Consider the following 26653-nt stretch of genomic DNA (forward strand, 5'->3'; position numbering starts at 1 on the left):
CGAAAATCGGAAAATTCTAAAAACTAAATTTCGAGTGTTTTCTGAACTGGCTCATAGTTCAGTAAACAGGAGATGACTGTTTTTACTGAACAGTCATCCTCTCTGGAACGGGCTCAATGCAATGTCAAAGATATTAAACAATTTTGTTAATAGATCACTTAAATGTGAGACTCCAGCCCTTCAGCTTTTAATATTTTAAAGTGCATCTTTTTGTGTTGAACCCTCTGACTTGCAAACAGTTTCTGGGAGTGTTTTGCTCTTGTCACATTGTTCTGACTGTGGGCTCATTTTTCACTGCAATCTAAAGTCCTGCACCTCTATGGAAACAGAACAACCATGAAGAAGGAGAGAAAATTCAGATATTCTTTTATGTAGTATGACACAATTAAAATGAAATAAAAATCATAAAAAAAACTCAATTAGAATTCCTCAGATTATTTACTTTACAAAAACTGAAAATGAAGCGAAATCAACATGTACAACATATTTTAAAGTGCCCACAGGTAGCGATGGCTGATCGAGGCTTTGTTGAAGCTTCGACACTTCATTCAAAACATGGTTCATTACTCGAGGCCTCAATGACACACAGTGCTCGAGTAGGACATCTAGTGGTCAATAAAATGAAGTGCAATCAAGACGTGGTCGTTGGTTCATGGATTGTTTTGGATTTGATTCGCCATGCACACATTCCTGTTTGACTACACTAGATGATTGTATGGGTTGTAGTGGACACAAAAATAATATTACTAGTAATAATAATGACAATAACTATTGAAGAGCACGTTTCTTATTTCCCATGTTTGTCTGTATCCCTATATACTCTTTGCTTATATTCTGTGTTATGAAACATTTAAACGGTGCTGCTACATTCATGAGATGCTCTACAAATACAGACTGATGTCATTTTCACATGGGGCTGGTGCAACTAAAGATTTTATGGATTATTATGGATTTTGGCAAAGTATGTCTTGGGGTTTATTGGTAAAGAGGTCAGTAAAGAGGGTGTGCTTATGTAACTGGTTATGAGGTTTTATTGAGAAATAATTTATCAACAGTTTTGGGACCACTGTTCCCTCTAAGCTGCGCGCGATACTTTTTTTTTTGCGCATTTATCATGTATTTTTTTTGCCATTTTCGAGTTTTTTTTTAACTTGAGTCTCGACTCGATCGTTTTTCTCAGGAGGTTGGACTTTAGCCTTTGTGCTGGAGGGTTGAACCCTCAGTTCCAAGACTTTCAAAGCCTCCAGACCTCCCGAGTCCTCAGGACCTGAGCTTTCACACAGTCTGAGGGCTGAAATTTTCTAAGTCCCACAGTAGTTCTCTGTTAGATTGAACTTCCAGACAGTCCAAGGACTGGTATCTTCTAAGTTCCTGAGTACTTCTCTGGTAGTTTGAACCTTCATACAGTCTGAAGACTGAAATCTTAAAAGTTCTTGAGTAGTTCTCTGTTAGTTTGAACCTTCAGACAGTCTGTTAATGTTTCGATTAAATCTTTAAGATTTTTCTTTTTAAATGTTTTACCACCTTTTAATGTTTAATTTTCTTTTTAAATCCTTCATTGTATTTTCAGTGTAATTCCTATTTGAACTTTTATTGTCTTTAAGATATAAATTTCTAATTAAACATTTAATTTTTTAATTAAATGTTTTGTCTTTTTATTGGATAGGTGTAGTGGGAGACAGACAGAAAACAGGTGAGAAGAGTCAGGGGAAGACATGCAGCAAAGAGCCACTAGCGGGACTCGAACCCGGGCCGCTGCGTCAGAGACCAGCCCCTGTACATGGGTCACCTGCTTAACCCGTTGAGCTATATGGGCACTCATGTTTTGTCTTTTTAAGGGTTTAATAATCTGATTAAATGTTTTGCATTTTTAAAAAGGTTTAACATTCTTCTTGTTTAATTGTATTTTTTAAATGTTTAATGATGGAAAATACTTTATCTGTAATTTCTAATATTTGTATTTTAAAAATTTTGTTTAATTTCATAATGACATGTATTGTATGTTGTCGAATTATCTCATTCAATATTTTGTCTGTTTAATAGTTAAACATTAAATTACATTACATTCTATTAAACAGACAAAATATTGAATGAGATAATTCGACAACATACAATACATGTCATTATGAAATTAAACAAAATTTTTAAAATACAAATATTAGAAATTACAGATAAAGTATTTTCCATCATTAAACATTTAAAAAATACAATTAAACAAGAAGAATGTTAAACCTTTTTAAAAATGCAAAACATTTAATCAGATTATTAAACCCTTAAAAAGACAAAACATTTAATTAAAAAATTAAATGTTTAATTAGAGAATTACATCTTAAAGACAATAAAACTTCAAATAGGAATAAACAGAAAATACAATGAAGCATTTAAAAAGAAAAGTAAACACAATAAACAAGGTGGTATATGTACATATAATTTAATTGTATTTAATGTTTAACTCTATTAAACAAACAAAATATTGAATTAGATAATTCAACAACATACAATACATGTCATTATGAAATTAAACAAAATTTTAAAAATACAAATATTAAAAATTACAGATAAAATATTTTCCATAATTAAACATTTAAAAAATAAAATTAAACAAGAATATTAAACATTTAAAAAAATGCAAAACATTTAATTAGATTATTAAACCTTTAAAAAGACAAAACATTTAATTAAAAAATTAAATGTTTATTTCGAAAATTACATCTTAAATTTCTTAAATCTTTTTAACAATAAAACTTTTGAAAAGTTTTATTGTATTCATTTTTTTTGTTTGATTTAATTGTTTTTTGTTATGTAGTTTATTTCTTTAATCTTCTTTTTCTGTCAAGATTTTAACCCCAACCTTAAAAATGAAATAAACTCTTAAATCACAATTAAAATATTTCTGTTGCCACAATCATGAGTTAGTCAATTATTCAGTTTATCAATTCAACTTTATTTGTTTAGCACCTTTTATACAGATGACAAAACTAAACAAGCAAAGAGAAAAAACTATGATTAAAACTCAAAAACATAAAAACAAACAAACAAACAAACAAAAAAAAAACATTTAACATGGTAATAAAATATGTTGTGTCCAGGGGATGGAGGGAGTTTATTGAAGTCTTCTTGGGCTCACATGGGAAATCATTTAAAATATAAACTTTATATTCAGTCTAAGGAAACTGGAAACTGCAGAGTGACAGAAGAACCAACAATATCTCCTGTTTTCTCCTTTAATGAGTCGACTCTTCTTGTGCTTTCAGACCAAAGAACTACAGACTCTTCACAACCTGCTCAAACTCTTGGTACAGGACCTCACCACATGGATCAAGAAGGTTTCTGTCTCATTTCTACTCTGAAGCTCACCTTCTCCTGCTCAAACTGCTGACAAATGTTTCTGCTGCTCTAAAGTCTGGTCTCCAGAACTTCCTAAAAACTCTCAAAGTCTCTTCTGCTGCAGGTTGCTTTGTAGAACTGTTCCAGAAAACCTCACTAAACCACATGAAGGGGCCTCAAGATAGTCGTCCAAATGAAACCATACAAAAACCAAACTAGCACAACCCAAATGCTAAAGTCTCCTGCAGCCTACCAGAGAACCTCTGAGAACAGAGAATCAGGACAGGAACTCTTACCTTCTGGACAACCAACGTTGCTTCACAAACAAGAACACAGAATGTGTCTGACCAGAAACCTCTAAAGACTCACTACAGCCAAGATAAAGACACAACTCAGCTGCACCAAATCCACTAATCACTGCACACATTAGCACCATGTGCTAACTGTGGCTAAAGAACCACATTTACCAAGACAACTATCCAGTACAAAGCCCTAAAACACACCAAGAAACACATTAAAGACTATTTTACTGCTGGAAGCTGCAAGCCAACGCCTAAAGAACAAACTAAAGCAATGGAGCCAAACCCGGTTCTGTGGTGAACAGAAGCAGAGGAAATGTTTGTCTGCAGCCACATAAAGCAGGAAGACACTGAGCTGCTCAGGTGTTCCTGATAACACCTAGCTGCTCAGGTGTTCCTGATAACACCTAGCAGCCACCTGGACAGCCAATAGGAACACAGCTTCCTGGAAGTACAGAGGGCTGGGTTAGTGAAGGAAATTTAATTTAAAGTTGAAGCAGAAAGTTAATAAAGAAAGTTGAAAACCACCTTCTGATACCTGAAATCTCTGAGTTTTCACACAAAGAACACCTGAACATGTCAAACTGGTTCCATAGTAGAACCATCATTGTAAAAACGTCATAGTATGGTGTGTTGCTCAAAAAACATTAGGACCCGGCTGTCAGGGGACAAACATGTAAGAAACATGAGAACAGAGAGAATCCAACCAGTAGGTCACAGTTTATCATCATCTAATCCAGTGTTTCTCAACTGGTGGGTCGCGACCCAAAAGTGGGTCGCGGGGCCGTTTTTGGTGGGTCGCGAGCCTTTTTCTAAAAAGAGAGAAAAATAAAGATAATCCAATTTAGTGGCGAGTCATTGTAGTTCCCCTCCGCACCCGCAGGGGGTCGTCGTGTCAGCAGCGACCGGTGAGGACACTCGTATTACTGTAGAAGAAACTGCATGTTTTCATAGCAACAGCAGCATGGCTAAACGCAAGTACGACAGCGAGTACATTAAATATGGATTTTCCTACATCGAAGACAAAGGAATCCAAAAGCCTCAGTGTATTTTGTGTTGTGAGGTACTGGCAAGTGAAAGCATGAAGCATGAATAAACTTTTCGAGCGGTTTAGCGACTACTTTCCCGATAAACAACCCGAGGACGACTGGGTGCGCGACCCGTTTGGAATAAACATGGAAAGCATCACGTTGCCTAGCAGCGATGAATGTCAGCTGGTGGAGCTATCATGTGACCGCACTCTCAGAAATAAATTCACAGAGGTAAGCCTTTCCCAGTTCAGGTGCAACGATGTGATGAGAGAGTATCCCTCCATTGCTAGTCGAGCTGTAAAAATCCTCCTACCATTCAGCACCACATACCTCTGTGAATGTGGCTTCTCAGCTCTTGTTCAGCTGAAAACAAAATACCCAAATAAACTGAACATTGAGCATGACCTCAGAGTTGCTTTATCATGCATATAGCCAGATTTTGAGACTCTTGTAAAGGCCAAAAAGCATCCTCAGCTAAGCCATTAGAACTTCATGTACTTCTGCAGTACTTTTATTGTGACTTGTGACTTTTGTTTATTTGTAAGTGCTTAAAAACACACTTTTCTTTCAGTATTGCACACTATTTTTTTCCCCAAATATTGGCTTTCAAATATAGTTAAGCCCTTTGAAAAATGTTTTATTGTGTTTACATTTTGAGATTGATCAGAACATTAAGCATTTCTTCACTTTAATAATTTGTTGAATGCACTTCATCAGTTTTCATGTTTTGGACTCTTTTGCACATATTTCTATACATAGTTTCTCCAGCTACAACAGCATTGTTGCAGACTTGTGCAGTATTATGAGAAGCTACTGGTTTTGTTGAATTGCACTTTTTTTGTAGAAAAAAAATGCACTTTTATATATCCTGAGAACTACTTGAGGCTATTGTTCTACTTGTTTCAAAGTCCTCAGTACTTGAATTAGTATTGCTGCTTGATTTTGAGTTGTTGTGAAGTACTTGAGTTCAGGTTTAAAAGTTTTGTCTTCGAACGCTCAGTCAATAAATTGTTGATTTTTGGAGAAATATTGTTTGGGTCACGACTTGTCATTTCAGTTTTATGGTGGGTCCCAGGCCCAGACCAGTTGAGAACCACTGCTCTAATCATCTCCTGAAGTCCATATGGTGAGAGACATCAGTATCTGGTTGTTAATTTACCAGAGGATGCTTATAATCATGCTGATGTGGTCTGTACTCTACAGTATTTTAGTGACTCAATAAATGCCTAAGTTGTTTTTTTTAATGCTTTTCAGTTTTTAATAAACATTTAAGAGCCTATATGTAATAAATAAATGGCCTTTGCCTATCTTAAGAAAAATTCACTCAGAACTGTGATATGTTAACATTACTAAATAAATCAATAAATACATGCATACACACAAAAATAAGTTAATACATTAACTGTGTTAAGATAAGATTTAGATTTTTTTTTTAAAAGTTGTTTATGTTTTTGCAGAATCCAGTATTGCTCACTGGTTGGTCATTACATTTTGTTAGTTTGATTTCACTGTTTAAAATGATGCCACCTCTTTTCAGACAGAACCTGTGATAATAAAACAATACAAAATTTTTAGTTCCGTGTTAATAAAGCACTTAAAGCTTTAAGTATGGCTAAATGCTTTTTTCAAAATGAAATATATCACTCCTTAGGTGGTAGTGGCCCCAAGTTCAGTAAAGTTGGAAAGATATTCACAGATTCAGAGCGTTCCAGCATCAATAACTCATTAGATATAGGTTGTCAAAACATAAACGGTGCCTCTTTCCCATTGTTGCAAGGCAGACAATGTGCTACAAGCCCAGTTTTATCAAAAGTAGCTGTCTTTCAAGCTACAGGAATAACATTGGTGTCTATGGAGTGAACAGGGTCCGTCTGCAATTTGCAAAACCGCTGCAACAGTAAAGAGACAAATATTCAATAACTTCACTCTTATACATTGTAGTGTCACTAAAATCACTGCAGCCTTCAACTGGCTCCTGTTGACAAAGTGTTTTAACAGTAAAGTAAATGCTGTAATTTGATTCTTTTAATGAACCATGTAACTTGAATGGATGTGATGCTGGTGTGACCACAGTGCACACGTCTGATGTTGCTCACAGTGGTCCAAGGAACACTCAGGGAGTTTGTGTGTTTGCTCACACTCAGGAAAAATTACAGGGAACATGTTTGGGACTCAAGCATTGCCTTCTTTTACTCACTATCTCCCCAGCCTTAGAAAAAAAAACCTGTTCACACAGCACAGATGAGGCTGAAGTACACAGGAAATGTTTGGCTCCATTGTACAAGTTTGGGTAAACAGTTTTGTGGGTTGCCCAGTAAGCCAGTGGGTCTGCTGTTCTTTCTACAATTGCATTCGCTGTGGCGCTTTGCATTTGCCAGGCTCTACTTGCGTCTTCGTCTAATAGGCTCCACAGTTGAACTGAAAAATATTGAAGATCATCATCATCATCACCAGAAATGTCAGTCATTCCCTATTCAGAAGAGAAAAAGAATACCTGTGGAAGGTGCTGCTGGTGGTGGAGGACGAGGCTGCGGTGGTGCTTGTGACGTAGATGACTGCTGCTTGGTATTCTTTATGTTAATTGTTGTGCATTCTGTTATTAAACGTTCTTTCACACTGGCTGCCACTCTGATTGGTGAATCCAAAAGTTTTGAACTGCAGAGCCACAAGTGTAGCAACAGTCAGTGAACTGTTCTTTTCTTTGGTTTGTAGTCTGTCAGCTAAGCACCTGACAAGGTTCTGTGCCAGGTGTTGTGGCATGGGGGTGGTGAGTTGGGAATATATATATATATATATATATATATATATATATATATATATATATATATATATATATATATATTCTCTACGAAATATGAAATCTGACATACTACTAACTCTCAAAGCAAAAACAACAGCAAAAAAAACAATCTATTCTGTGAAAAACAATTCAAATGAACAACACTAAATATGGATCTCCTATCCCGGAACACTCGATCCCGCTGAGTGATTCACATAACAAACCGAACCAATCAGGTGATTCGAAGCAGTTGAGTGCTTCAAACGTCATGAGTTACGTGACCAAACCACGCCTCGGCACAGTGGTTCGATACGTTTGCTTCATGAGCTACAGCGCATGTGTCGAAGCCTCGGGTATCAGAGGACCATCACTACCCACAGGTGCTACCAGTACTGGAAAAAAATGGTGGCTCTAAAACCTATAGATATTTGCTACTTACATTTCTACAACATGTATAAACTTATTTTGCTCATATTGTAATTTTAAAATTACTCTGCACATTAACTCTACAAACATATTTCACCATGCTGAATGTATGTTCCAATGAGAAGCTCCTCTGTTTCCTGTTTTTGAGCCATGCTGCATTTATTCAGATACGTTTTATTTTGCTTCACTGTCTCCTCTTTGCTCTGCATAAACACTGCCTGCAGTTCAGTCCCTGAAGCTTGTCACGACTGTTGGCTGCAGCTGGGTCACTCATGTTGTCTCAGTTACACCAAAGGGTGCAGCTTTTACTGTTTTTTCTTACAGAATTTGATACAAGCAGGGTTTTGGCAGATTTCTGAATGTCAAGTGTGGAACTGTTATGGCCCTAGGTCTAGGGTGCTGGTCTAGGGTGACCAGAGAGCAACAAAACAAAAGCAAAAAAAATGCTGAGTTAAGAGAAACAGATGGGGATTTACTGTGAAAGTCTTATATTCATAAAAATACAGAAAGTGACAAGATTAAAAGTAAATGGGTGCTACTGAAACCAATGAAATAAACATAACACAAAGTGAGCTTCACTATGATGTTGATATCAAATCATATTAATGCCTTTATTGTCATTGGACATATGTACAATGAAATTTTGAGTGCATGTCCTTCGTAGGCTAAAAAGACAACAACAGATAAAGATAAAATATATAAATAAATAAATACACTATGCAAAATATGTATTATATATGTATGAAAATAAATAAATAACATATAAATAAATATTGCACAAACCCACCCAAGACTGCACTGCCCAAGCTAAATGTACAGATTCAAGAGTGACTGCACTGGGATTTATTGCACTGGTTCAGCCTGCCTGGGACATCATGGAATGATGCACCTTATATGGACAAAGTGGGGACCTGTAACTGATGAAAAATGTTAAGATAACTTTCCATACACAAGCTTAAATAAATGAATTATTTCTGTGATTCAAGCTGAGAATGCTCCCGGGTATCTATGCCTGATTGATGCTGTTCTTTGTAATAAGGTTATTTTTGTACAAACAAGTCAGTGTTAACAGACGTTTTCTTCAGCATCTGTACATCACAGATATCTGAGATACAACATAAGAAACTCTTTCACCGTTTGTGGACAGAGTTTAAATTGTGACTGAAATTTGACATCACTAAACAGCATTTCTGTTAGTATGAAAGTTCACAAGTGGTCGCAGAGTAAATTTAACTCTCCATTTTCCTTTTGACTTCTTGACTGCAGAATCAGCTGGTAACCACTTGTGCATCCCCTGACATGATGCAATAAGGGATTACAGCAAGGAATGTATCAGCCCTACAAAAGAGAGGAGGTGTGGTGCTGGTGAGTCTGAATCAGCCAGATGTGACTGGTTCACATTAGGATAAAACAGCAATGTCCTGTTGTGTTCTGTCACTTCTTGCATTCCTGCACAATGTAGTAGAAGGTTCATGAACATTACAAACAATCCAGCGTAGTTTTTTTTTTTGTGGTGTAGTTGTTTCAAAACAACAATTTAAATCTCAGTGCAGTAGCTACATTAAGATTATGGATGAAGTTTTTGTGTGGAGATTTGAGGTTCCTGGTTTAAAGCTGTAAGAGTGGAACTTACATGAAATAGATGGGGTATCCGCCTTCAAAATACCAGCAGTACTTCTTGGCTTCTACACACTGCAAAAGAAAAAGACAGTTGAAGGTATTGATTAAAGCTTGACCCTGTACACACAGGCAGCACTTTCGACAGAGCATGCACAGGAGAGAAAGCAGAGACAGTGTTAATGCTGGTGAAAAACTTGTCTGCTGGGTCAAGGGACCGAGACAAATGATAAGATGCTTTTTCCAATGTTATTATTGACGATTCCTACCAGACTCTGTACTGAAGGCTTTTATGGTTGCTGTAATCAAACCTCTACTTATAAACTTCTGCAACAGCAACAGCAGCAGCAGTGTTTGACAGACAGCCGGTGACAGTCTGCAGTTAAAGACGCTCTCTGATTAGCTGTGAGGACGAATGACAGCACTCACTAGTGCAGCAGTCAGACAACTCTTTTTTTTTTTTTTTAAAACACGTTTTTGCTACTTTTTTTTACCATGAGCACTACTACTAAGTGCAGTAGAGAGGAGCTGCTCTGCATTGGAGTGCGTTGTGGTAAGTTGGACTCCAACCAGAGTTTCAACCATAATATTCCACCGGAGATAGCAATGGTAACCTGGGGCAAAACAAAGGAGGAGGTGGCGCAGGAGGCGTGGATGCCACATTGGTATCCATGTCCAGGTACAGAAGAGTCCACACACACCAGCATTACCCAGCATCTTCCTCACGAACGCCAGGTCACTTAACAACAAACTTGATGAGCTATCATAGAAAATCGTGCGGGATAGCTGCATCACCATCGTGATGGAGGCCTGGCTTCACTCGGGGGTAGCAGATGAAGCAATCATGCTAGCAGGCCGAACAGCACACCGAACCAACCGGACAAGTGACTCGGGGAAAGCAGAGGAGGAGGACTGGTCATCTACTGCAACAACAGGTGGTGTACCAACGCCACAGTGACTGAAAAACACTGTTCCCCTGATGTGGAGTTTATAACACTCAGTTGTTGTCCGTTTTATTTGGCCCGAGAGCACATGGTTGTCATGGTAATGGCTATGTACACACCACCGAGTGATAATCCTAACGTTGCATTAAAGACCCTGCTAGCAGCTGTTAGCAAACAGCAATCTGACCACCCAGATGGCATTTTCATTGTGGTCGGATACTTTAATCATGTTGACTTAAGAACTGTGCTCCTTAAGTTTTACCAGCATGTTACATGTGCAACGAGAGGTCATTCCATGCTGCATAAGGTTTATAGCAACATCAAGGAGGCATATAAAGTCTCCTCCCTCACCTTGGACAATCAGATCATCTGGTCCTGTTTCTCACCCCAGCATACAGACCTATCATATAAAGAACAATGCCTGAGATGAGACTCACATGGATTTGGTCTGAAAATTCCATCCCACAGCTCCAGGAATGCTTCCACACAACAAACTGGGACATCTTCACACAGGAGGATTTAACGGACTATACATCCACTGTTCTGTTTTATATCTAAACATGCATGGATATGTCACAGTGGAGAAGAAGGTCAGACAAATAGTGGAGGTGAAACAGCTGCTGACGGAACGGGACTCTGCTTTCAGGTCTGGAAATATGGAACTATGCAGCTCAGTCAGATCCAACCTGAAAAAAGGCATTAAGCGGGTAAAAACAGCGTATGCAAGGAAGATCGAGGGTGACTTCACGGAGGGGAACTTGACGTGTTTGACAGGTTATCTGTGACCTTGTTAACAGCTCCAATGCTCCCACCACCATCACCAGCACAAACCTAGCGGAGAAGGTAGACCAGTTCTTTGCTAGATTTGAAGTAAGTGAGGAGGAGGATGGCCCTATGCTGCTACCTGCTGACAAGCTGGTCCTCACTGTGAGCACAGAGGAGGTCAGGAGGGTGCTCCAGAGCGTGAACCCATCAAAGGCTGCTGGCCCCTACGGTGTCCAGGAGAGGGTACTGAGGAGCTGTGCAGACAAGCTGGCAGAGGTTTTTACTACAATCTTTTACACATCATTTTACACCTCACTGACTACCTGCAAAGTCCCCAGCTGCCTAAAATCTGCCACTATTGTACCCATCCACAGGAAACAGTCAGTCAGCAGTCTGAATGATTACAGACCCGGAGCTCTCACTTCAACTGTGATGAAGTACTTTGAAAGTCTGGTGCTGAAGCACATAAAATCCTCACTGCCTTCCAGCCTGGATCAGCACCAATTTGCATAGAGAGCCAGCAGATCCATAGGTGATGTCATCAACACAGCCTTCCACACAGTGGAGGCACACAAACATCTGGAACAATCTGGCAGTTATGCAAGGATGTTGTTTGTGGGCTTTAGTTTCTGCAGAGAGGAGATCCTGAACCTCACCACCTGGTGCTCCCTCAATAACCTGGTACTCAACTCCTCGAACACAAAGGATTTGGTGCTGGATGAAGAAGGAGGACCCATCCAGACCCACACCTCCAGATTCACCACAACATTTTACCTAAGTGCAATATGGGTACTGAACACATTACAGCTGTTTTCTTTTTTTTTCAGTTCTTAACAGCGCAATATACAACACAAGCGCTGTCATTAGTTTCATTACACATTATGTGTAATGAAACATCATATGTGTGTATACTGACAATTAAAGCATTCTGTTCTATTCTAAACTATATTCTTGATTCAGGTGTTTTAGCAAACTATAGAATTACATGCAACTTTCCCGTTAGTTGAAAAATCTTCAAAAAAGCTCTATCAATTACATGGCCATTTGTACATAAATGGTTTGTTTGAAGAGTTTCAGTCAGGATTTAGAATACATCATAGTACAGAGATAGCATTGGTGAAGGTCACCAATGATCTTCTAATAGCCTCAGACAGTGGACTAGATTCTATACTTGTTCTGCTGATCTCAGTGCTGTATTTGATACAGTTGATAACATTTTATTACAGAGATTGGAAAATGTCATTGGAATAAAGGCACTAGGCTGGTTTAAACTCCTAAAAAAAGACACCGTCTAACCATTTAGTTACTCTGGACAGCATTGCTTTGGCCTCCAGCAGTACTGTGAGGAACCCTCAAGTTATTTCTGACCAGGAGTTGCCACTCACACATGAAACAAGTCTCTCAAACAGCAGTTTTTAACCTGCACAAGATTGTCAGATGGAACATTCTGTCTCAGAGTGATGCTGATGAGCTAGTTCATGCACTGTCTGCAGCCCAAAATACCAGACAGTATATTAAGTGTACAACAACATCTATTGTATCCTGAAGGTGTCTGCCAATCCGAAAAAGACCACACTGAACTAAAGACCACAGCTGAGAGATGTAACAATAGATCTATGAGATAAAATAAAATGGGTTAGCCCTGTTTTTTCAAAACACTTTCTTTGTCCAATTTTATATGCAGAGCTTAGTGAGGGTCTCTGTGAGTATAACCCCCCTCCCCTTTTCCAATACTGGCTTTGGTTCAGAATGCACTGAGCGCTGACGCTGGAGAGTTAACTGTCTTTGAAACGATCTCCTGTGAAAATATAGCCAGCTTTGTAGTGGCCTACGGAGAATTTTCAGCATTATCATTTTGCACTCTGCAAAGAAGCAGTCTGGGACAGACTGAGGGTTTTGAGAAGAAAGAGTGAAGGAGACAGTGGAGGTGAGACAAGAGAGAAAATGAAGCGATTCACACTCAGGGCCTTGCACCTTGCACACAAGGTGGCAGGCAGCGAACACACCATCCCTCTTCACTGACATGGAGACATCTTCTCAAAGACAACGACTTAGACTGAAGTCTCAATTGTTGACATGCACAAACTGGAACCTGTATGATAAGTAGGATTTAAACCAGTCCAGTGCTGTCCCTTTAATGCCAATAGAATGTTCTAGTCACTGTAGTAAAAGTCTGTGGTCAGTGGTGTCAAATGCCACACTATGGTCCAACAAAACAAGTCCATTATCTGACGCTATGAGAAGGTCATGAGTGACTTTCACCAGAGCTGTTGGTGATGATGATGCACTCTGAAGCCTGACTGAGTTGCTAAGGTAAAGGAGAGCTCATGATATCCAACAAGACTGCAGCCATGCTAGCTGCTCTGTGGGACTGTACTACGGCAACATCAACATTCTAACATGCTCACAATCTCAAGTTTAACAATTTCATGTCGACCAAGTACAGTTACCACAATTCCTTTTATAATTAAGGGTGTTAGCATGCGAGCATTTACTAATTAGCATTATATACAAGGTCGGGCTGCAAAGTCCCAATAGCGCCTTTTTTTGACGTGATGATGGCACGAGCCGAAACGTGATGACAATTTATCCAAAGGAGAATATATCGGTCTCCACCAAATTTCATAGAAATCAAAAAAAATAAATACAACTTCAATCTGCAGTTGGCACCAGAATAAAAGACAGGGGACACTCTGTGTAGGTGTCTCAGAGTAAACCCAACTTGTGAACTCATTAAGGAGTTAGAAGTAAAGTCAGGGGATCACCAAAATTATTCAGGTTGATCATTTGGGGAGCATGGAAGATTGTACCTATATTCATGGTGATTTCTCCAATAGTTTTTCTAAGGTATTCTAGTCTGGGCAAAAGCGTAGGACCAGCAAAGAAATGATGCCTTTGCTACAGCCATGCTACCAGCATAGCTAAACTGTGAAACTATACACCCAGTGGGAAACATAAATGTGCTCGGTAAATCATCTACATGTTTGATTGGATGAAAAAGAAATCTTGGTCTTAGCTGATCTTCAGGTACATGAATATCCAGAGAGGAGTAATGGCAACAAGTATAGGGAGGTCAGCCCCCTCTGAGCCCATCTACACTGTATTATGATGCAAAGGGTCAACAAAGTCATTCAGATTCATCTTCATGAGAACATCGATATTCAAACAATGCTTAACATCACTAGACCTATTAAACAAGCACAGGGACATGCTCGAGAGAAGACACACCATTGACCTGATGTGAATACCCTCCATTTATCTGCTTTCCTCTCTCCATCACTTTTCTACATGCTGGTAATGCTGCTGCTGGCCTCAGTGGTACTGCAGCAGATCCTGTTGATATGATCCACTCTCTCAATCCAAAAGTTATGAGTCTGTCATCTCACATTCTCAGGCCAACATTAGCCTTTATATATGCAATTAACAGTGTCACCATTGGTATATGAGTGTAGGCCAAGTACATGAGGACCATTTTATTGGCATACAATGTAGAGTACATGCAAAGAAACAGAGAAAATTGCAGTATATTGTTGCAAACACTATAATTCTGATATAGAAATGAAAAATATATGAAAAATACACAGCAAAGCAAAGGTTGCTTTTACAATTTTTGATTTAGTATCACTCCGGTTACTTTAATTTGGACCTCACTGTTCCCTGTCTCCAACCTTATGCCATCAATGGTAACCATTCAGTTCTGTTCATTGTCTTTCTTTAATTAGAGCTTACTGAAAGAGCTGACACTGGAGGAAAGTGTCTCTGTGTTCCCGTGGGACAAAAATGACCATTACGTAACCAGACAATGTGTTTCCCTGCTTAAAAAGCAGTTCAGATGGGTTCTGGCTGGAGGACATTTGGGAATGAATAGTTCAAATGGTTGCACGCTGCACAGTAAACGTTTAGAATCAGTGTGAAGTGTCAGGATGTGTTGTGCCTTTGAAGTTGCAGGAGGATGTAAACAAAGCTGTGAAAGAAGACAGGTCAGTGCCGACGCTCTTGTAAAATACAGACGCTACTGAATGCTCCTTTGCTCTGATGCAGATGTGCAAACTCATTTGAAGTTTTCTACCTTGCAGTGTGATACTGAATTTTTCTAACAGGCCACTTGGGATTCATACTTCAGATAAAGCATCAAAATATTCTCTCATTGTCGGGATTTCAAGACAGTTTAGTCTGCCATGAGGGTTGAAGTGATGCCAGGAATAAACTCTAAATTCTTGCAGTTAGACAAAATGGCCACGATGAGGTTTTGAATGTCAACACATCAATATCAGCCTTTAAAATTCTCTCCTGTTTCTATTTAGCTTTTTTCCTTCAATGTCTTCTCTTCTGCATGATTCCAACATACAGTTTTCACCTGTTCTACGCCTCTGTACTTCAACCCTTTCCTCCATCTCCCGCAGGCATGTGCAGGGGGGGCTGAAGCACCTGCCCCTTTGCCCCTTCATGCCCAAAGTGCCCTTTTGTCAAAGTTGTTTTTTAAATTTTATTTTATTTTTTATTTGTAAGTGTGTGTGTGAAAGTCTTTGTGGTCAAAAATAATAAAACAATAATAACAATAATAATAATAATAATAATTCAGATCTACCCTCGGTCGGTCACATGATCCAGGTAGATGTCCCTCACTGCCCTGAGGTGCCCTGTAGCGCAGTGCAAGCCAAAGACACGAGGGAGGATTTCAACAACTGATGGTCCTGATGGTGAGGAGGTTCTGCAGCGGTGTATTCTAGATGACTGACGAAGTGAAGTGAACATCCTGTGTCTGACTCTAACACACCTCTAATCAGTTCTAGCTGCTAGTTAACCACACAGCTGCTGAGAGGATAAAGTCTGCCAGGCTTCTTTTTGTTTCTGTATGTTTCTGTTGTCATGGGCAAAGTGCATCAGAGAGATGTATTATTTTACTGTCAGTGAGTTGCAGTGTGTTTCCTGTTTCTAGAGGCAATGAGACAGAGGTTATATTATTTCACTGAAACTACGTACATGCATTTTCACATAATTTTGTGAGGAGAAATATTCGGCTTTAGCAGCTCTGACAGCCTGCTGATAAATTACAAGGCAATCACGCAGGAGATCCTGAGAAATTTGGAGATTGTCCTTTTTCCACTTTCTCTCCGCCTGTCTACATGCACGTCTGAGCGCACGAGTGGACTCATTCAGCCAAGGCTCAGTTTGTGGCTTTACGCTCTTTAGAGTCATTGGTGCAATGGAGTCTAAAATCTCAATACGGAGAGAATCAAACGTCATCATACAGACATCCACACTGAGGTCGCCAAAGTCATCCAGAGGAGTCTTTTCAAGCAGCAGAAAACTGCAGAGGAGTTGAAGAATTAAAAACACGGAGATAGCGAATGGGTGCGGAGTGGGTGGTGGAGGGTGCAGGCAGTGAGAAAGAAAATAAAACAGGTAGATGGTCGGATAAGGGTGTGTGGGAGACTTCAGTTATTTGTACACATGACAGTACAAGATCTAAAGTGTGGCCTTTTTCATGCGTCAGCTCCGAAACAGACTGTGTGAGATTAAAAGAGTCAATGAGATTCAGAAAGTCTCTGACCCATGGTCTGGTCTCATAGCAGACATGCACGTTGAAATCGCCAACAATTAGAAAGTGATCACATTCGAGAATAACACCCAACGCAAAATTTGCAAAGTCCCGTATAATGTCTTTGTTAAATTTTGGTGGGCGATAGACCACAGCACAGAGAACACTCACAGGAGTGTTTACCTCAAAGAGTTGGAGCTCAAAACTGGAGCAGATGACAGCTGGAGACTGCTGGAAGCGAAAGAAGGATTTGAATACGGATGCCAGTCCTCCCCCTTTGCCGGTGGTGCGAGGGCAGCTGAAAAGCTACATCCAGGAGGAGGAGCTCCAAAAAAGGAGAAAGATCACCTTCACGGAGCCAGGTTTCAGTCAAGATCATAAAATCCAGTTTGTGTGACGAAAAAAAGTCAAGTAAAAAAGTTTTGTTGGTAACGGATCTCACATTCAACAAGGCCAAATGGAGATTAAAAGTGTCAGATGATGAAGCCCACTTCAGTGTGCAGAGGTTCTGACGGTCCACGCCACGTCTCCCGGTCCGAACACGCCAGCTGGCTGGAGGCAGCAACAGCTGATCGGGGTCTGTCGAATAGCTGACGCTGTCACAGCTGCTAACGTCATGGAGCACCGGCCGGATCCATCGGTCTCTAATCCTCCTTGAGTGCAGGACAGGGGGAACATCCAGAAAGTGCCGATTAATGCAGCGATCAGACCCACGAACAGGTGATCCTGGAGCCTGACCTGGAGACCTCTGTGTTTACCCTGTCTTCTCCAGCGTCTCAGATGGGCAAGATGGAGTGGAGGACACCTCAGAAATGCTGGGATTTCTTTGAGGCATGGAGAAAAGTTCACCAATGGATCATATTCAAGCTGATCGGAGAGTCCTCCAATCTCAAGCAGTGTCTGACAGTTATAGGTGAGGAGAGACGACACTTCATGACAGAACAGGTAAATCACTAAACACACAACAAACACAGAGCAGAACTACAGACGGTCAGCCGGGCACCCTGGTGCCATCTTTTAATGAATATATATTAAAAGATGGCGTTTACATGTAACATCAGGGCCACAGGTCTGTAATCACTGTGCATGTTGGGGTTCTTCTTCTTCTTGGCCACAGGAACCACGCATGAGGTTTTCCACTGCTCAGGAACAACCATCTGGCTCAGGCTCAAGTTGAAGATGTAATGGAAAATCCCACACAGCTGAGTAGCACATCCTTTCAGCACTCTGGGGCTGAGGCCATCAGGGCCCGCAGCCTTTCCTGGACGAAGACGACTGAACTCTTTTCTAACATCCTCAGCGGTGATCATGATGGGAGAGGATGGAGAGAACCCTGGTGGTGGAGGGGGACAGGAGAGCTGAGGTGTCTGAACAGGACTGGGCAGAGGTGTCGAGGATGAAGGTGTAGGGGAGTGGGGGTAGGTTGGTGGGGAGAAGGGGGTGGTAATAATGGGGGTGTGTGGTGAGTGCGCAGGGGAGGGGGTGTCAAAAGAGAAGTTGGGGAAGGGTGGGCAGGGTCCATGTTGTCAAAACAACAACTGTTAAAAAACAGGTTTAGCTCATTGGCCTCGTGTAGGTCTCCATCAATCATGTGGTCCGCCTTCTTAGCATGAGCAGTGATGGTTCTCATCCCACTCCACACCTCATGTTGTTCTGCTGGAGCTTGCTCTCCAGGTTCCTCCTTCAGCTCCTCTCTGTCTCCACTCCTGAATGCAGCCTTCTTCCTGTTCAGTGTGGCCTTGTTGTCCTTGGCCACACCATGGTTTTATTATTAGGGTAACAACACTAGGGCTGGACCCAAATATCCGACTATCTGAATATTTGGTCATTATGGTGGTATCCAAATATTTATTTTGAGATCTGAATATTCGGACCCCCCCGCTCTTCCATTTTATTTGCCAGCGATCTTACGTTCCCCATCACAATGGAAGAAAGATATGGCCGGTATCTCCTCTTCCTTTTCCACCGTCTCTTCCCAGCTCTGCAGCCCCGGTGTTTCCTCCACAGTTCTTTGGGGATATTAAGTCTATGCAGGCCACTGCGTAAGACCGCCATCAGCTGGTCCCTGGTGTAAACAATGGAGCCCTGGTGCTGCTCCGCCAGGACTGGGGCCTACCTTGACAAAAGTATTCCAGCTGCCAGAAAAACAATAACGAGTGAAACAGCATGTCTTCACCAGTCAATAATTTATAAAACTATTTAACTAAAGATAAAGCAGAGAAAAGTAGAATAAATAGGAAAAAGTAGTTAAAAGAGACATGACGACGAAGAGCAACTCTGACAGGCAGCCATCCACGAAAGTAAAATGTAAAATGTAAAAAAAAGTTCATTAAATTGTGGTTTTTGATGCAGGTACTAAGCTCCAGTACAAAAATGACTAATAATATTCTCCTCAAACTGTTCCCTGCAATATTTATGCATGTATAATAACAACTCATTTTACACTGTCATAATGTTGTACATCTTACCAGCAACAGACAATAAAAATACTGCAACAAAACTACTGTTTGTGCAATTTGAGTGATGTTCAAAATAGAAACAGTTGATGAAATCCAAAAATAACTCAAACCCACACACTTGCTGTTTGTTACTGCCTCTCTGATGTTTTTATAACACTGATTCTTATTGCATTCCCACTGTCTACAGTCATGTCTACATAAGATAGTAATGCAACAGAGAGGCCAGGAAGCCACTAAAACACTAGGTTCCATCTAACAGGACACATCTCAAAGCACAAACATGAAGTGGAAAGTCCTTGAACACCTGCGTCAAAGATCAATGGGTTCTCCAGCAAGATAAAGACCCAAAGAACACATCCAAAAGCACACAGGAATGGTGGAAAAGGAAAAAAATGATTATTTTAAACAGGCCAGCAATGAGTCCTGATCTCAATCCCATCGAAAATCTACGGTATGAGCTAAAATTTGCCATTGGGGCAAGGAATCCTGCAAAGGTTCAAGAGCTTCAACAAACTGCAAAGGAAGAGTGGGAGAAAACACCAGCTGAGAAGTGCAAGAAGCTTATAGATGACTACAAGCAACGTTTGGATGTAGTCATCGCTGCCAAAGGATGTACGACCAAATATAAGGATGAGTGCCTTTATTACTGTTCAGATAACTTTTTCTATTTCCTCTTGGAAATAACAACATATAAGTTAAAAAATAATATTTTTTGTTAAATTACTTTGGACATCCAATAAAAAAATTCTGATCACATGAATTTGGTACATTTCCATTTATATCTGGAGATATTGTACAGGCTATGCAAAAAGTGAAATGGTGTCAATAGTGGTGACCAGGACTGTATGTAATTATAATTTTGACTGATCATTGTAGTTTGTGATATCTATAATATAACTGAGATTAGTTCAAACTTAATTTCGGATATCTAAAAGAGACAATTTAAGGCTCTTGAAGGGGGTTAAACACAAGTCATGACAAGCTTTTATGACTGTATAATCACCATGTCTGACACTATGACCCTGGCAGAGAACAATATAAGGCAGGCTTCTGCTGCAGGAACTCATGGTAAAGCCCTTAACATGCCCTTTGAGCCTTTCTGTTTCTATTGCAGTGAAAAACTCTGCTCTGACTTTGCACCAAAACTAGAACAAATGGATGGACATAACTCCAGTTCTATTAGCATATAAAAGAAAACAGAAAGTGGGTCACTTAAAAATACTGTCCCTCCCCTGATATTATCCCAAACAGAGGTTCTACAAGGGTGGTTCCTACAGTTGGAACATGTTCAAAGGCTTGGCCTGCCTGGAAATGGTCCACAAATTCCAGCAGTAAAAAACTCCCTGTCATCTAGTTTGAACATTACAGATGTTAGTCAGAGTGGAACTGAAAGACCATTATCAGCAAAGACTGATCATGAGTCAGGACAGAGTCTGGGATGAGATTCCAAACTAAACCTAAACCCTTTAAACAGAAGAATCTTAGGTTAAATTCCACACAGTATCCTGGTTTCACTGACGAGACATGTCCCAGTATCTAACTGCAGTTACAGAGGTTTTAACATACATTTTTGTCTACCAAAGCTGTTTAAAAAGGAAATGGAACATCAAGGTTATCAGGACCACTCCTCAAAGTGAACACAGCAGTACCAGCACAAAGTCTAAGGACCTGGTTCCCTCTTGTGAGCCTGCTCATATTCAAAATGGATGTGTTCACTTAGTCGGCTGAATGAAATAAAATAATAATGATGAGAGTTAATATTACATGAACAGACATGAGTGTCAGCGGGGCTGGACTGGCAGAAAGAGGGGGATCAAGACCACAGTGTGCTACCTTCAGAGCTCTGTACATCCTGTCATTCTCCCTAAATGATCCTGAAATCCCCAAATTATACTCAGAATTTATTTGAAGAAACCAGGAGTGCAAGGAAAATAGGGTCACTGTAAAAATATAAATATGTCAAGGTATGAAAGATGTGTGTAAAGGATAACATATAGAGACAAAGGAAAACAGAGCATCACCGTTCACAACCGCTGCCTACTGTGTGGCTGTAGTGTGTTTTACAGGCCCAGTAACCTACTGAGGAGTTATGGAGACAAAGGATGACAGAATCACAGGTAGCTACTTCTCTGTTTGCACTCACCAAACAATGTACTGAGCTTCTGTGGTCAAAAACACCTAATTATTCTCCACTCCTGCTCTCATCATGCACATCACCTCTTCACATATTTCTGGTTTTGTTCTCAGCACCGGTCGAGATAGGAGCAGCATCAACCAAAGTTAAGATTCTACAGATATTGAGTGTTTCTCGGTGGATTACTTGCATGCCGAAGTTAACAGGAAGCTCCATACATGTCACAAAGACCCACACTGGTCCTCTGCGGTGTGTGTAATTCCGGCGTTAAGCGAGGAGATGTTGAATTCTATTAGTTTTGAATTGAATTTGGCGAAGAGTGCTGTGAACACAAAACCGAGTATGGGCGCTCCATCCGAGGCAGCCTGCTGGCACACCGAGCACAGCCCCTTCTGAGGACACCACTGTCCTCCAAACAAAGCAGACACACGCCTCTGACAACATGCATGGTAATGGTAGACAGGCTCACCTCTATTAACAGCCACAATGTCAGCGTAAAATCAGCCAGTGGATTCCTCATATCTCCGCCGGGAGGAAACTGCAAGCAGAGCTCCGCTTCAGGAGGAGACTGAGACGTGGAGGTGATGCTCCGTTATCACTATGTCGGTGTCATCCCGCTACCGGAGGCAGTCCAGGAGCAGATCCGTCGGGCGAAGAGCGACTGACAAGACGGATGGACGCAGCCTGAGTGACGGTCAGACAGTCCACAGACACGGTGGGAAGCTGCATTACTCTGACGGTGGTTTATTCCACGCCCCTTTTCCCAGCCACACCTATCCCTCCCCCCCGCTACACGCACACACACGCACGCACACGCGCACGCACACACACACGCACGCACTCACATAGTTACAGTCTTGTTTCCGCCACAACACAGGCAATTAGACTGAATCATTTTCACTTCCGGGAGACTCTAATGAGACACTAATCACGTAAATCTAACCTTACATAAGCCTAACTTCTATTAAATCTAATCTTTCCTAAACTTTAGGGGTACCAATGAGTATAGGTTCTTTCCCCTAGAAATGTTTGAGCATCAAACACTGCATTTGCTGGTGAATTTTTAATGCATGAAAAGGTTCCTTTTCTGTGTCATTTTATTGTGGAAATACATATTTTTATTTATATGAAGGAAAAAATAAATTCAGGCAGCAGAGGCTGGTGCTATGAAACAGGATTTGGGATAAGAGTTAATTTGAGGTTTAACTCTGGGTTTTCAGGAATACATCAGTGGTTTACTTCTTACTGGGGTGCATCACCATGGTAACTGATGCTGAACTCCTATCCTGCTATCACCTATTGACCAATCAGTTTTCTAGGAAAATAGCATCACCATTCCCAGTATATCCTGCAGATCTGGCTGCACTGATAGTGAGGGAGGAGTCTAAGAGGTTGTATTGTATGGAGTCACAAGAGTGCCACAATAAAATATAAATCTGTTAAAAAAAATAAGGAAATAAATGAGTAACTATGAAGAGGAATAAATAAAAGAATAAATAAATAATATAAAGGTACATTTTGTTTTTGCTTTTCTATTTTCTCATTTTTTCTTTTTATTTTTCCATTTTGTCATTGTCTTTTCCTTTTTTCACTGCCTTTTCCATTTGTCATTGTCTTTTCCGTTTGTTATTGCCTTTTCTATTTTGCCTTTGCTTTTACTTGATGGACTGAGCTGTCAATCAAATGGCTCTGGGCGGGGCTTTCCATCCAGGTGGGTAGTCAATACCTGATCACAGGATTCCTGCCTGACCTCAGCTCCTAGCACAGCTAAATTGAAGTGATGTCACCGTGGCGCTTCGGCTGATTCTACCAGCAGACACTGAAAGGACTCTGATAGTTCAGTAAGTAAGTGTTTATTTTCTTATTGGTGATGGTTTTAATGCACTTTATATACACCTGTAGTGTCAGATACAATGTGTACATACACTCCAGATGTCGATGGAGTTTATTTGTGTGTGTGTTGACCAGAGAAGAGAGTTAGCATCCAATAAATATTAGCTTTAATGTGAATTAGCAATGCTAACTGAGCTAGCTGCTCAGTCGTAGCCTGATTAAAGCTAACGTAGCATTAAGCTAATGATATTTGTGTTGTGTTTCATGTAAACAGCTGAAGTGTGTTGTGTTACTGTAATGTGGTACATTTAGTTAATAAAAGTGTCAGTGGAGATGCTGGTTCACATTAATGTAACGTTTAGAAAAACTAAATGTGATTAAAACAGTACACTGTAACAAACTGCTGTAAAAATACAGTATATTTTGTACAGTAATATACCGTTCTTTGTAAATACAGCTGAATACTGTAAATTCATGTGTTTTTTAAGAACAACATATTAACAGCAAGCTACCGTACAATCTTACAGCAGATTACAGTATTTTTCCTGAGTCACTCAGGACCTCTCTGAACAGAACAAGAGATCCAGCAAAATTCAGCTCAATCTGAGCCAATATCCCTCTTGCTTCAACAGCTCTTTGTGGATGGTTCTCAGATGCCAGCTCCTCACGCTATACTGTACTATTGCAGGCCACCTGTCCAGAACATTGCAACATGCTATGTGCCTACAGGCCCAACGCGTATCACTTAGCTGTTGGAGCTCCCTTGGTGCACCATCAAACATCTCCTGCTGCACTTCCAGCCATTTGTTCTATACATATGAGCCAGACATGAATACATACAGTCGTTCCAATAATGAGAAGAAGTTTCCTGCATCTGCTACACTTTTTACAGCATCTACTATAACTAAGTTCAAGCAGTGTGCACTACAGTGAACATAGAAGGCATGTTTAGCTACTTCTTTTATTTTTGCTTGAACACCTGCATGTGCATCACTGCTGCACCATCATAGCCCTGGTCTACAAGGTTTTCCTTGTACTCCAGCCCCTGCTTCTCAAGGAAGCATATAATCTTGTCACTTAAGGCAGCAGCATCCAGGCGTTTAGCCACATCAAACTCCAGAAAGCTCTCATGAACCACATTGTTGTATAACTATCTCAGAACAAATGACATTTGTTCTTTTTTCTGAACATCTTTAGTTTCATCAACAGTAACTGAAAACTGCTTCCTGGTTTTAACTTCCTGGATGATTTCCTCTTTGACCATTGCAGCCAAGCACTCAAGTAATTCATTCTGTATTGTTTTACTGGTATATTTTGCATTTTTAGCTCGTTGTTGAAGTCTTTTTTTAATGATGGGGTTATGGTTACCCAGCAAGTCTAGCATAGACAGAAAAACACCTTTTTTTTGGAGTTGAGAGACTCCCTGTGACCCAGCTGTGCTATGTTTTCTGTGGCTGTTAGAACTAAAATTTCAGCTAATGTTCTAATGTAGTACTGATTTTCAGCCATCTGCTTCTTTTTTTGCTCATCCATTAGTCCAAACATTAAGGTATTTTTATCCTGAAATTTCTTGTTCTCTGTCCATGCAAACATTGCATTTACATGTCCTTCAGATCTGGCATGAGAACAGAAACCATTGTCTTTCATTGTAGTCTTTTTCCAGTTGTGATAACCCTCGAATGAGGTGAAAACAGTCTTTGGAGCATCCGGGAGGGAAAAATGCCGACATGCAAAATAGTAAGCGGCATCTTTTGATTGTGAGTTTTCTAACCAGGGATGAAATTTGTACCAGTCGCTGCGGAAGCTTCTTCCGGCTCCTCCCTGGAGGGTCTTAGGGAAACTGTCTGACATTGGCTGCACTAGAACCTCACACCTGGACTTGGATACATCTAGAAGATGGAGGGAAGGAAAGATTCAAACTGCATTACATCTGAACTAATTATACAATATAACAACTAGTAAAAACAGAATTGATTATTACCATCAGACTGTGTTAACATACACTAGCATTTTAGCCTGGGAGAGGATTTTTAGGTTCATTTTTCTAATTTTGGAATTTAACCTGGCCAATATATCTAAAACAAATTGTACATAAAATATTCAAACTGTCCCCATCTAATTACACATTCACAATTTTCCCAAAAGCTTCCTCAATTATTCATATTTAAGCAAACAAATATTTTTATTTAAGAAGTCTAAGCAATGTCTCTTCAATGCACCTTACAACAAAATGTGTGTTAATGTCATTTGTTGTTCTTATTTATATGTAACTTAGTACACTATGCAGCAACAATGTCCATCCCATGAGGAGCAGCTGGACTGGAGATGGTTGGTGATGGATCAGGAACTCTCCTTTCCCTTTCACTGTTTGAACCCTGCATATCATCTTTCTGCCTCCTCATCTTGGTGATGCTCTCCCTCCTCCATCGCTTCTCCGACCTCCTCCTGTCTCTGCTCACCATGGGCTCGTATTTCATCACATTTCTGTTGCCTTTCTCTCTCTCCTTCCACATCGTCTTCTCTATCACCTTTGCTCAGTTGTTCATTTTCTATTTCTTTCGCCTTTCTCTTTGGCGAGAAAAAACTGCAAATGCTACCTTTCCTCTTCATGTCTGTAAGATTCAAAGTGATTTCAGTGTTTTACAGACGGCGAATCAATTTTGGCTTTTGTAGCCTACTTTACACAGATAACGTCAGACCTAGCTAACATTACATGTATGGTTAGCAAAACAACGTTCTTCAACCTGACTTTTATTATCTCAAAATCAGCACTGCAACTATACTAGCACTGTGCTTTCATTATAATTACATTTCTTAGTAGATAGACATATCGATGGTTGCTCAGTATCTACCTCTTTCTCCTGTGTTTTCTTTTCTCGCGACTCCTGCCTCCCTCGCTTTTTCAAAACAAATCGGTCTCTTACTGCGCATGCGCTGCAGCCGCTCGCTGTCGCTCTGGCCTCATCTCGTGTTGCATTCATGGCAGTCAGACATTGGAGTCCTCGATCGTAAATGTCAAATTCGTCGCTGCAAATTGGGGTGGCAGCAGGGGTGGCAAGACTTTCTGTTAAGGGGGCATTTTCCCCCCTATGCCCCCCCAGTAGATCCGCCCATGTTAAAGATTATCAGTAATCACACGTATGCGGGCATAGTCTGATTAGAAAGAAAAGTTTTAACAACAAATCAACATAAGTTTTGTTGTACACGGAATTTATGATTTTCTTTGAAGCAAATTCCACTTTTTTTGTTTATGGGATGTAAAGCTTTGATTATTTGATGCAGAAGTGGACCCCCAGACTTATATTCTGCCATTTAGTGGAAAATGAAAAATATGTGTCTATACAAACGAAAAAAATGTTTTCAACACACCTAATTATGGTGTCAGTTTCATGTTTTGTTTTTTTCATATATTTTTTCAGACATATTGGCACCGAGTTGTGGAGACCTTCATACTTTTGTTTTGACAGTCCACCGGACGTGTCACTTTGTTGACGGTG

At 40.2% G+C, this 26653-nt stretch overlaps 1 protein-coding gene across 1 annotated transcript in view; it reads right to left on the reverse strand.

Moving 5' to 3' along the window:
- The window catches only part of vopp1b (VOPP1 WW domain binding protein b), a 40495-nt gene extending 18419 nt beyond the window's left edge, over positions 1-22076 (reverse strand). Inside the window, exons 1-2 of the mRNA XM_023267232.3 lie at positions 21793-22076; positions 9496-9554 (exon numbers count right to left, since the gene is read on the reverse strand). Coding sequence (XP_023123000.1) covers positions 9496-9554; positions 21793-21843 — 110 coding nt within the window. The 5' untranslated portion in view covers positions 21844-22076. The remainder of the gene's footprint in view (positions 1-9495; positions 9555-21792) is intronic.
- Positions 22077-26653: the final 4577 nt, after the last annotated feature.

This window comes from Amphiprion ocellaris, chromosome 22 (genome assembly GCF_022539595.1).
Source record: "Amphiprion ocellaris isolate individual 3 ecotype Okinawa chromosome 22, ASM2253959v1, whole genome shotgun sequence".
In the NCBI taxonomy this organism is placed as follows: domain Eukaryota; kingdom Metazoa; phylum Chordata; class Actinopteri; family Pomacentridae; genus Amphiprion; species Amphiprion ocellaris.